Source organism: Antechinus flavipes, chromosome 2 (genome assembly GCF_016432865.1).
Source record: "Antechinus flavipes isolate AdamAnt ecotype Samford, QLD, Australia chromosome 2, AdamAnt_v2, whole genome shotgun sequence".
In the NCBI taxonomy this organism is placed as follows: Eukaryota; Metazoa; Chordata; class Mammalia; order Dasyuromorphia; family Dasyuridae; genus Antechinus; species Antechinus flavipes.
The window spans coordinates 450,794,543-450,808,074 of NC_067399.1; the positions used below are offsets into that span (position 1 = coordinate 450,794,543).

Genomic DNA, 13,532 nt, shown 5'->3' on the forward strand with positions numbered 1-13,532 from the left:
AGGAAAAGATATGGTAAGAGAAGGAAAGAGGGAGAAAGAAAAAGGAAGGAGGTGGGCTACTATCATGTGCCAGGAACTGAACTGAGTGCTTTGCAAATGTTATCTCATTTCATGCTCAAAACAACCCTGGGAGGGAGGTATTATCATTATTATCAACATTTCATAACTTGCCCATAGACACACAAAATTGGGAAGTGTCTGAAATTGGATTTGAATTCAGGTGTTCTCAACTCCAGGCCTATATCTATCCACTGAACCACTGCAGTAATTCTAGATAATTTTACTCTTCATCTTCTCTATCTACTTTACAGAAAACTTGTCCAAATTCTCCTTCAAGCCACCTCTAGATGTTCTTCCAAGCTCCATGCTATGCCAAAATTTCTTTCTCACCCAGCCCTCTTCTCTCATTTCTTCCAGGAAACCTATCATTTCTCCTGTTGGAAAAGAGATAGCACATTTCCTCTTTGCCTTCCTCTACCCAAACACATCAAAGTTTGCTATTTTATCTTCACTCAGCACCTAGCCAAAAACTTCCAATTTTCTCCTGTGCTTGACTTTAAAATTAATGCTACTGTTTAATATACTATTTGTGCAACAACAAAAAAAATCTGTTCATGTCACTTTCTTCCTCAAAAAATCTTCAGTAACTCTTTACTGAATAAAATAATGAATAAAAGCTCAAATCCCTTTGCCTAGATTTCAAGATATACCACAAACTGGATATATTTATTATGATTCCCTAGCATATACCTTACACACAAACCAAAATGGATTACTTTTTAATTCCTAAAACATGTACAGCCTTGTCCAGTCCCCATGTCTTTGTCCATGTTATTTCAAATGCCTGTAATACATTTTCTTCCCATATTTGCCAGTTAAATTCCTCACCATTTTAGATTTGAATCCATGTCTCACCCACACTACTATAAACTCTAATGGGTTCAGCAATCTTTTTTTGTTGTTGTTGTAATTTTAAAAGTAGAAGGAAATAACAATCAAAAAAATAATAATTTGAAACAGTTAATAGATTTGATTATATAGAAAATAATTTTACATAACAAAAAAAAAGCATTCTCCCTAAAATTAAATCTATGAGAACCCATCCAATATTTTGAACTTATAAGGAAAGGAATCTATAAGGACTTCAGGCTATTAATATACACTCTCCCCTTACTACTTCTCAAGAAGCAGTTTTTAACAAAATCAAGCAATATACTTTGCCAAATAGACAAATTATGAAGTAGAAAATATAAACTGCTGATAACTTCATAAAAAGAGGATCAAATTTCCTCAAAATGAAAGATATCTACATAAAGACAACATTAAGATACCATCTTATTATACCTACTAGAACAATAAAAATAGAAAAACATGATAAAATCTGTGAAAATATGGAGAAATAGGCTCTATGATACATTGTTGGTAGCCTTACAAATATTTTAAAAAGCAAGATTCCCACTAAAAACTACATGGTGACTATGGATTCTTACCTTAGCTGGAGGTATCCCAAAAGCCATTGTAACCCTTGAACCCACTAACCTCTTGGTAAGAGACCATCTACCCAGATGTTGTTCCTCAACACCCTCTGGGTCTTGCCATCTGTCCTGCCATTTTCCTATATTGGTCGTAGCTGGCTTAAACATGAATGCTCCTCTATGTGATATCTCCACAAATTATGTGTGCTCCTTGAGAGAAGGAAATCTCAATGTTTCTCTTTGTAAATGCAGTGTTTATCACAGTGTTTGGCATATAGTGCTTGACTTTTCCCTTCCATCACAAATTTCATCATCCCTTCAAGCCCAGCTATTCCACTGCTAGGATTTTATTCAAAAAAGAATCATAAATAAATAAATAAAAGTTAGTCGTCTCAAAATAAAAATACTCTTAGTTACTGTAGCAGGAAAAAAATGAAAATAACCTATATGTTCCAATAACTGAAGAATAATTAAATAAAAGATGGCTTATCAATATAATAGAATACTATATTGTTATTAAAAATAACAAGGCAGCATCTAAGTATACAAGGAAATCTCTATGATAAGCACTTAACTCCTTTGGAAGTCTGTTAAAGCCTGTTGATTCTTTATAAGAAGGGATAAAAAAATTTCATAAAACAAAATACATAAAATACAATTACATTGTATTCCTATCCCTATCCTACAGTTATCCAAATATTTTTAAGGCAAATTCATAGATCCTAACTTAAGAATCCCTGAACTACAAGAAATGATGTAAAGCTCAATCAGCAGAACCAAAACTGTGCACACTGATTGTAAAATATACCTCCCTCTCAAAAAAAGGAAGGGATGGAGGGAAGAAAGAAAGTAAGAAAGAGAAGAGTGAAAGAAGGTAGGCCAGAGGAAATAGAATTCCAAATAGGCTTGGAGGTATAGACATAACAAAAGCATTTTCTTAGTTTGGTCACTATTATTTACATATTTTGTGTGTATAACAAATTAGTATATGTGTGTGTATATGTGTGTATATATATATATATATATATATACTACTAGAACAATAAAAATAGAAAAACATAATAAAATCTGTGAAAATATGGAGAAATAGGCTCTATGATACATTGTTGGTAGCTTTACAAATATTTGTGTGTGTGTGTGTGTATAGATATACACATATACATATACACACACATATATATATGTATGTAGGTTAGGTACATATGTAATTTGGCCCTAATTTACTATACTAAGGGTTTTTTTTAAAGATTTTAATCACTTTATTTTATGTTTTTATTGATTTTTTTTGTTGTTATAATTTTTTTTTCACTCTTAATTCTTTAAAGACCAAATAACTTCTCCTCCATGAAACCTTTTCTGATCTCCCCCAACCTCCATAGGTAGAAAATGAACTTTTCCTCCTAGACTTCAAATTACATTGTTTTATATCTCTCTAATTCATTTGTGATATCATGTATTATAAACATAAGTGCTTGACTATGAATTCCATGAAGGCAAGGAAGCTATCTTATCTGAATTCTTTCTCTTCTCCAGCATTGAACACAGTGCTCTATATCCAGAAGGAGTTCTAATTTTAAACTGTTTACTGATTTCTTTGTGTTTTGGGGGCCCATGCTGATGGCTTATATTTCTACCCAGCTGTGCAAGCCTCTAAGAAAGAAGGAATAAAGGTTTATCTAAGAATTGGAAGAAGGATAGGGGACATTTCAGCTTTTTGTATCCAAGCCTTGCTTTCAAGCAAACATTTAAGTAGGATGATTCCTTTTCACCACATACTTCCTTCTCTTTGGAGGCACCAATGCTGGCCTCAGCAACTCTGTTCACATCCAGTGATTGATACTTCACTGACTGAGGTGAGCAGATAACAGAGAAGAAATACCAGGGAAACTCACCAAGGAAGTTCCTGTCTGGACAGTAATCGAAACAAAGAATTCCCTTCCTCAGAGTCATTGTGGAAGTTCTGAAGCATAAAAGAAAGACCATAATTGTGAGCAAAAATTTCAGAGGTCAGTCATATTCTTACTATTATTGTTGAGAAAGATTGTAGCCAAAAAAAAAAAAAGGCAAGATATAATCTTTCCCCTCATAGAGCTTACATTCTAGCAAAAGAAGTTATATATTATACATATATAAAAATTGCACAATTTCATTATAACTATATTGCAAAATATAATAAAATACAAAGTGTCATGTGAGATCAAGGAGAAGAAAACATTTAGTTTCTATTTAGGAGAGGATACTTCATAGAGGTGGTGTTATTTCATGGAAGTGATTGGGAAGAGAAATTAGCATAGAATATCTTGAATAAAATAGGGATCCTTGTTTGACATAGAAAAAAATCCTTCAATGTCACCCTTTTACCATGCCCTCACATACTACACATCTCAGCTAAACAGATATTCAGATTTTCTCATCTCATCCTGATTACTCATGCCTTCATGCTTTTGTTCACTCCATCACATGCACGCATGTACATATACACACCTGGACTTTTCTTTCTCCTTTCTTTGCCTACTAAAATCCTTCTTTCCCATGAAGTTCCACCAGTTGAAAGGGCCATGACTCCTACTCTACTGAAAACGGAAACTTCCTTCATCATCTCAAAATGCCTGTTTCAATACCTATATTTCATCTCTTCTGCTATATAACAGAGGAAAAGGTGTAGATCTTTTCTTAGATTTAGTCCCTCTCTATCTCCTCCTAATTTCTTTCCATCTGCTTAGACAATTTTACCCTTCAATTGTCTCCTCTCTCAAAAGAAAGAAGAAAACATCAATGAAACAATTTTAGAAGACAGAGGACTTGAATGAAACACTTGAGTCTTGCAGTGTATCCTTCAATTTCTCATCTTTGTTGAAGTAGTTGTAGGAGTTGGGTTGAACTGTATTCTCTTACTTTACTATGTTGTCTAGTTTCTCCTTTTTCTACTTCTCTTGATTAATGTTGTTGTGGATCAAATTTTTTGTTTAAGTCTGGTTTTTTCCTTAGAAACATATGGAATTCCTCTATTTCATTAAGTGTCCATCATCTTCTGTGGAAAAAAATACTCAGCTTAGCTGGGTAGTTTATTCTTGGCTGCATTCAAGCTCTTTTGCCTTTTGGAAAATCTGGTTCCAGGCCCTTCGATCCTTTAATGTTGAGGCAGCCAGATCTTGCGTGACCCTTATTGTGGCATCTCGGTATTTGAACTGTTTTTTCCTGGCTGCTTGTAAAATTTTTTCTTTAGTCTGAAAATTCTGAAGTTTGGCCACAATATTCCTCGGAGTCTTTATTTTAGGGTCTTTTTCAGAAGGTGTTCGATGAATTCTTTCAATGCCTATTTTCCCTTCCGGTTCTATTACTTCTGGGCAGTTCACTTTGATGATTTCCTGTAAAATAGTATCTAGGCTCTTTTTTTCATCATAATTTTCGGGTAATCCGATGATCCTCAGGTTATCTCTCCTAGATCTATTTTCCAGGTCTGTTGTTTTTCCAAGTAAATATTTGACATTTTTTTCCAATCTTTCATTTTTTTGGCTTTGCTTGACTGATTCTTGATGTCTCAATGAATCAGTCATTTCTATTTGTTCAGTTCTGATTTTTAGTAATGAAACAATTTTAAAACTATGCCGAAAAGAAAAGGCAAAGGAAGGTTAGAAAATGGCACAGGCAGACAAGACAGCTTTGGAAATATTATATTTAATTTAATATATACTTTAGGAAAAAATTCCCACATGCCTATACTGGGAAGCTAAAACTGGTGGCAGGAGTTCTAAACTGCAGTGGGTTAAGCCAATCAGATGTCTATACTAAATCAGGTATCAATTTTGGGAAATAGAGAGGAGGGGTGGAATAAAGCTGACTAAGTAGGAGTAAACTGGTCCACATTGGGAAAATGGAGTCAAAACTCCTGTGACAATGCAATTTGATCTGGCCCATGGGTGGCTGTAACATTTCCAGCCTGGGTGAGATGGGAAGAATTAGTTTAAAAAACAAAAACAAAACCCACAACCCAATAAAAATCTCTTTTCTCTTCTTCTTTGTATATAGAAATTATCATGTTTGTAATATTTTTCAAGAAAACAATAAAGAAAAATTTTAGTTATTTCTTCTCTCATTGACATTATTAATTTCTTACCCCTCAATGATTCAGTTTACAAATATGAACAAGTTCTTCAATCCTTTCTAAAGTCCCACAAACATTCACTTGACGCTACTAGTCTAGCTTCTATCCTAGTTTTCTTCTCATTTCTACTGTCAAACTCCAAGGATGAGTTACTTATTGCTATGGTTTCCAACTTATCCTCTGCCCTCACCCAACTCTGTCCTTTCTTAATCTCTAAAAGTTTCAGTAACTTCTGCTTATCTCAAACATTCCCTAAGGATTCCCTTCATTTCTGAGAGGAAAGGCCTTTCCTCAGTCCTTACCTTGGCCTTTGTAGCCTTTTCCACTGAAAACAAACTCTTTTTCATAAAACTTTTCTCTCTTGGTTTCTGAGATACCACAACCATCCTGTCTCATGGGTTGCCCCGGTTCCGTGTCTTTTCAGGATCCTTGGCTCTCCTCTTCAACATTCTTTTCCTCAGTGATGTCATCAGTCTCATCACTTCCACTATCACTAGAATGTAACCTGCCTATGTACTATCACTACCATCAGCCTTGTTACCTTGAAGTCCCTCACTTTCCCCAAAGCCCAATTCAGATGATGTCATCTAATCTTGATCTGTGCTCCACCCCATCGTAATCCAAGTCTAGAAGGGTATAGCATATTCTTCCTATTCACATTTCTCATAATACTGTCATTGCCTCTTCCTTTACATATATCCCATTCCTCCTCTTATCATAGTTCCTGTGTATTTTTCCTTTCTCCATTAGACTAAAAACTTCTTGAGAGCAATGTCTATATCATCAGAACTGTATTTGTACCTCCAGCATACAGTAGGTACTTAAGAATGTTTACTATTTTATTATTGAATTAAATATATTAATAATCAATCAATAAATAATTGCTATTTATTTATTATTTTATGTAGCCTGCTCTGACCAGTCATTTAGGCTTTTTGAGTCTCAGTTTTCCTCACTGGTAAAATAAAGGGGTTAAACTAGATGTTTAAGATCCCCTATAACTCTGGATCCGTGTTTCCATGATGATTCCCAACTAAAAAAAATCTCTCCCTCATATGAATTTTGTAGCTTTCTTATTTACTCTTATGATATCCTAATTCATATTATAGTTGTGCTTATGTCTTATTATCCCCAAATAAATTTATAAGGTCAGTAAGGACAGAAACCATGGCATTCCCCTTAGCAAAAGGAGGGACCATATCTACTAAGCATGTGACAGAGAAACTTCCTAATATAATAAAAGTAAGATCAAGCTTTGGAATTAAAAGATTTGGATTTAAATCTCAGCTACATTGTCACTTCATCTTTCTCAAGTGCCTTTCTACAAAACAGAAATAATACTTTAGAAGCAGTGATACTTAGTAGATAGAGAGCTGAGAGTAGGGAACCTGGGTCCTACCTCTGCTACATATCCCCAAGCAATTCACTAAGACTAAGAATCTATACACTACAGATGAAGAGCTCAAATGAATTGGAGTTTTCTCATTGGGAGTTCTATCTACATATTTAAATGTGAAATCACAGATTTAGACCAATATACACAATACACAATACCAATACACAATAACTATTGTGATTACTAATTTTACTAAATTACTAGTTTGACTAAACTTAAATTGCTAATTTTACTAAATATTTGTTGATCTAACAATCTCCATCCCTATCTCACTCTGTGCCCTTTGGAAAGCAAACAACTAGCAGGCCGAGAGGGCAGGTCCAGAATTTGAGTCAGTCCCACTGCATGACATTCCAACACAGATCTCTGCAGGCCATTTAAAGTTTAATACTACCACCTACTGGCTCATATTCTACAATGCACCCAAGATTAATTATGATACTGATTTTAAAAAGAAGTCCCCAATGATTTTTCCTTTCAATTCATTTCAAATTTGGTCACATGTGTATCAATGTTTCTAAAGATTTTAAAATAGGAAGAGGTCTTCTGAGATATCAAAGCCTATTAAATATAATAATGACTGTCAAATGGATAAAAAAAAAAAATAAGAGCTGACTCTGGATGGTATTTTATGGTTGAATAAGGTTTTCACAACAATCCCATAACAAAGATAGTATAAGGTTATTTTCCCTTTTTATAAGAGTAGACTAGTGTAATAGAAAGAACAGTGGACCTTAGTACCTATCCCAAGCCAGCTCCTAACTAACTGTCCTTGGGAAAATTGATGAGTGTCTCTGAATCTCAGCATCTTCATCTGTCTGAAAAATGGGAATAATAATGCCTACCTCATAGGAGCATTGTGAAGCTCAAATGAGTAACAGACATGAGACAATTTTTCCAGATCCCCTACACATATGAGGTACTGTTCATTAGTGCAAACTAATGGCTGACTGGCCATAGCTGAGTAACATCCACAGGTTTTCTATTTGATGAAAGGTCCCAAACCCAAAGGATTTCAGAGAATCATGTCCTTGTTTCCCTAATTCTAAAACAATAAGAAAAGTAATTTCCCTATCCAAGGAAATACTAGTTATAAAAACAAATAGGAAAGTCAATCTCACAAATTAGTCCCTTTGAATCACCTCAACTAGTTGACCAAACCTAGTTCCCCCTCTCCTGATTTTGTCTATAAGTAATATATGCCCAGGCTCTTGGAATTACTAGCAAGTCAGTAGACACAGTCCTATGGATGCCTACCCAGACACATCTTTTCTGTTCATACTATGGGATGTAAAACCTAAGAAAAAACTCCTGCCACATACCAACACTATCATCCTTCCACAAATCCATTTTCCACAACTTCATCCCCCAAGATTCACAAAATAACAAAAAAGAAGAGAAAACAAGAAGAGGACCACAAAATCTCAAGGTTACTACAGAGTCAGGTTTAGAGGAGGATTTCTTAACCTGTGGTACATAATTTGCTTTTTTAATATTTTGATCGCTATATTTTACTAGTTCCCTCTGCAATTCTCTATATTTTATTTTATGTTTATTTAAAAATATTTATGAGAAGGGATCCATGACACAAAAAAAGGTGAAGAACCCGTACTCTAAAGAAAAGCAAAGACAAATGTGACTTTCTCAGACTAATGGCATTTAAATCCTTCCATAATCTGACTTTAGGGCTGCTAGGAGGTACAATGGAGAGAGCAATTCACTTGGAATTTGGAAAACTCATCTTCCTGATTTCAAATCTGGTCTCAGACACTTACTAGCTAAGTGACCCTGAACAAGTCACTAAATTTTACTTACCTCAGCTTCCTCTTTTGTAAAATGAACTGAAGAAAGAAATGGCTAATCACTCCAGTATCTTTGCCAAGAAAACACAACACAATAACAAATAATCTGACCTTTTCGTATTATAATACATCATTCACCCAATGTGTCAGCAAAACTGGACTACTACCTGCTCAATGAGTTCACTCTTTTCTCTCCTGTGTTCATGGCTTTCATGAACCATGGCCATTCCCAAAGTTCTCTCCTTGTTTCCCCCATTGGAAACCTTTTCTTTTGAGGCCCAGAAGAGAACATCTCTTCCACAAATTCTTCCCTTATGTTCCTAGATGAAGATAATTTCTCAAATTTTGCTAGAGGATTTTTTTCAGCTCTTTATATCTCTCACTTCCTATCTTACATCAAACTTATATATGTTATATATCCTAATCCATGCTATTCAATCCCCAACAGATTGCAAATTCCTTGAGGATAAGAACATCTTAGTATACCAGAGCCCAGAATAGTGTTCTACAGAAAAAAAAAAAAAAAAACCAGGAGCTTATTAAGCAGGTATTTGTTGAATTGCTAAAGGAGACAAAGTTTGGGCTTACTTCGGATGATCAGCTCTAGTTGGCACAATTATTAAGACCATAGCTGTACTATCAATGTCTGAGCAAGAGGCCACCACATTCAGCTCGGGGATGAACTTGATCTGTTGACACCAGTTGGCGTGAATTGCCTAGGGAAGAAAACAGACAGTGGAAGAAAAGACAAACCAAAACTGAACTCATGCTGATCCTTGGCCAGAGGAATAAATACATTCTGGGTCCCCAGGACATTTTATATTCTACCTATCCCTCACACTCACCGCATCCTTAGAGATTATCTCAGTATAGTCAGCCACAAAAAAACAGAAAGTCTCATTCCAATAACCCTCAGAGTGAGTCAATCAGTATGGTGTGTTTTAACCAAAAATAGTTGTTAATAATTATTTTGAAGTGTTTTCCCTACTTTTAAAAGTCCCACATTTTAGCCTCTGGATGGAAAAGGCATTATTTTCTCCTCTGACTCCTATCTACAATACAAATCTAGTTAATGGGAAGGAAAACTTACCTTCAATCGATAACTTCTATGAATTTTAGACTTTTTAGTTAAAAGATTCTGCATAGAAATTTTGATATAAGAAGAGCCTAAAAAATAAGTCAAAAAACAAAGCCTAGTATTAATCACTTTTTCTCTCTACATCATCAAATTTTCCCGATTTTATTAATTCAGAAAATATTTTATTAAACTCCTATTATGGACAAGATTCTGCATGGCACTGAAATACAAAGATTAAACACTGCATAGACTCCTGCCCTCAAATAACTTACATTCTATCCATGGAAAGAGGAACACATGCAAATGTAAAATGTAAAGTAGGGTCAGACAATACATCAAAGAATGTTTACTAAGTGATTACTAAATGGCATGCATTATGCTAAGAAAAGAGAGAGAGTGGGATAAAGGAAGGTTTTACAGACAAAGTAGAACCAAAAAAGGATCTCTGAAAAGTAAAGTTGTGGAGGGCCTCTGCTTTGGTACCATAGGGTTAGTAATCATATTTAGTTACTCAATTAGGTAATTATTAGCATTCTACTGCAATAGTTGTAACTAGTTGCGGAGGGCAGCTTGCTTTTTCCACAATACTAATTTGAGATAACATATTTAATCCCCTTAAAGTAATGTTTTCTTGATATTATTATACCAAAATTAGCACAAGTATAAAAAATCAATCCATACTTTGTGACTCTCAACTGCAAAAAAAAAAAAAAAAATCAATCTGTACCAACTGTACCAATTTGATCTTAGCTTGTAGCTTTTTTAAGTTAAATTATTTACCATCAGGGTGGTAGCTGATCTTGATGCCATTTTCTTCCTTATTGAAAGCAATTTACAACATTGCTTTAAAAAAAATCATGCCAAAAAGCATGAGAGCAAGTAGGCAAACTTGTTTCATTTCATTGATAACTGAGAAAGTACAAGAGCATTCTCTGATAACCAGAATCAAGGCAAGCATGCTATCTTGAAATAATGCTGATGAAATTCTCTGAACAACCAAAGTTTGACAATTTTCTATAAGTCCTCATAACTGATAGTATATCAAAGGCCTTGGTCAAATCAACAAACATTGTGTACAGACCTCTGTTCTGATCCTGGCATTGCTCCTGGAGTTGAAAAGCAGTAAACACTATCATCAACTGATCCTCAGCCTTTAGAGAGATGCAGTAAGAAGGTAGATGAAATTCAGTTTTATGCTGATAGTAATAATCCAAAGCACTTTTACGATTCCCTGAAGGCTATTTATGGGACAAAGATCTATGCTGCATCTCAATTAATCAGTGCTGATGTAGCCACAATAATCAGTGATAAGGACATGATCCTAGAGAGATGGATTCCATGGTGTTCTCAACACACTGTCATTAGTCAATCCTAAAGCCATTGATCAAACACCTCAGGTTAAAGTCAATCCCTCTCTAGCAAAACTTCCAACTGAAGTTGTGAATAAGATTAGTGTGGCAAAGTGCTAAGTGGAACACCACTTTATTTTTAGTAGAGATTTACAAGGAAAGGAGTCCACTTTTCATATATAAACTGACTAGGTTATATGGCAAAAGTAGGTTATCTGCCAGGAGATTGAGGATGCCTCCATTGTCCATCTATATAAAGGAAAAGGAAATAGGTTGTTATGTGACAATCACAGAGTGTGTTGGGGGTGGGGGAAAAATGTCTCTCAGTTGTTGCCAGCAAAATTAATATGCTAATCTTTCAAATGGAAGATGGTCATCTATGCAAGAGCTATCTCTCTAAACTTAGCTTGCACTTTACTTTTTATAAACCGACAAACTATGCTGCTGGTAAATTCTATGGAGTTCTTGTTTTTCATTTATTAGTTTTTAATTTACCCACCATTTTCATCAAATCGATTCTAATATTTATAAGTAGCCCAGATAAGTAAATGGGGTGCTGTACACCAAGTCTCTGAAAACTGCCCACTCCTTTTCTGCTCCACTATCGCTAACTGTGTGTTGGCTTAGCTTTCCCTGCAAATTAGCAACAAATTCTTCTCACACAGAGAAGCCTGTAACATTAAGTCTAACCCACCAACAGGTTTGAGGCCTCTCAATTCCCCTCAACCTGGGGGCCCATCTGTCAAGATGGTTTTACTGCAGTGTGACTGTTGTGCATATTACAGCTTCTTGGAGCACAAGTGAGAGTTGGATGGCAGTTGGACACCAAATGTGGAAAGCTGTTCTGAAAAAAGAACTCAACAACCTATACTCCCCATACATCCTTCCCCATACATTTAGTAAGATTGGTCTAAACTACAGAAAGTTAGTTCTCCTAAAGGAAATCTTAAAGGGTTGTAAGGACAAGGTAGAGGAGTAAAAGAGGGATAGTAACAGCTTCTAAGCAAGAGGAAAAGCAGAAAAACAATCATCCATTTCTTGTCTTTCTGTGAAGCACTACAGACATACTATAAATCTAGATATGAGTAGAGGGATATTTGCAATGGTAATAATAGTATCTCATTTTTCTGTAGCCCTTCAAATGTATTACAAAGACACCTTTCCAGCTCTAAATCTATTGTCTTAATTATCACAATTTGACAAAAAATTTAAAACCACAGTAGGAAGATGAATTGTCTATAATCATATATCTACCTAGTGCTAGCATCAGAATTGGAACTCAGGTTTCCTGAGAGTAGGACTAAAATGAGTCTGCCTGATACATCATAAGCCATTAATAAGTCTTGTCCACCCTAAAGGCATTTAAAGGGGCTGATAAACTCTCTGTAACAGCAAAGAACTTGAAACAAAGCTGAAGTTCATTTATTGGGCAAAAGATAAACAAATTATGGTACTTGAATGTGGTGGAACATTATTGCACTGTAAGAAATGATAATCAAGGAATACAGGGAACAATGGGAAGAGTTAATATAAGCAGATGTAAAGTAAAATAAGCAGAACCAAGAAAAAATATATATGTACCCATACATATATAGTATATATAAAATACATATTATATAATAAATATATATAATAACTACAACAATGTAAATGAAAGAAGAAGAAAAATTCAAAGTTGAACACTGTGTAGTTATAATGACCAAAAAAGAGATATAGGAATAAAGCTTCTCCCCATCCCAATTCCACCTTCACTCTTTCTTACAGAAGTGAGGAACATTGGTTGATATGTTGGCTAGTGTTGAATGTGGAATTGATTGATGATTTAGTTTTGTTGGATTGATTTTTTTTCTCTTCCTTTTTTACTTTTATGAAGGATGATTCTTTGTGGGTTGAAAGATCTACTTAGGAAATGAAAGTGATATAAAAATGACAGCCATAAAAATTTTAAATAAAAATAAAATTAGAGAGGATGATGTTTAATGCAAAGAATCAAATCATGAGTTGTCGGGTCTCACTAGAGATATTTTAAAAGCCAGGGTATTCCTGATGCATCTAGGTCTAACCTGATTCTGGTCTCTGGAGATCAATCCTTCCTTTGGTCTGGAAGATATATGGGTGAAACAATCCAGACTCTGCAACATCATCAGAGACAAAGATGAGGACGTTGCCCTTTGTATCACCAACACAAAACACGGCTTTATGCTGGTCTGTCCTGGGAAAGGGAGAGAGGAAACAGAAGAGGAAATCACTCCCTGAGATGCTACTGCTACTGTCCTGCTACCAAACAGGCCATCTCTGGGATGAGGAAAGCTACTGTGAATGCCATA

General features: G+C 35.0%; 1 protein-coding gene across 1 annotated transcript in view; it reads right to left on the reverse strand.

Annotated features, from left to right (window-relative positions):
• The window catches only part of EFCAB8 (EF-hand calcium binding domain 8), a 160,696-nt gene that overhangs the window by 94,740 nt on the left and 52,424 nt on the right, over positions 1-13,532 (reverse strand). The window contains exons 10-13 of the mRNA XM_051979369.1: positions 13,269-13,417; positions 9,869-9,945; positions 9,367-9,494; positions 3,368-3,435 (exon numbers count right to left, since the gene is read on the reverse strand). Of these exons, the coding sequence (XP_051835329.1) occupies positions 3,368-3,435; positions 9,367-9,494; positions 9,869-9,945; positions 13,269-13,417 (422 nt within the window). The remainder of the gene's footprint in view (positions 1-3,367; positions 3,436-9,366; positions 9,495-9,868; positions 9,946-13,268; positions 13,418-13,532) is intronic.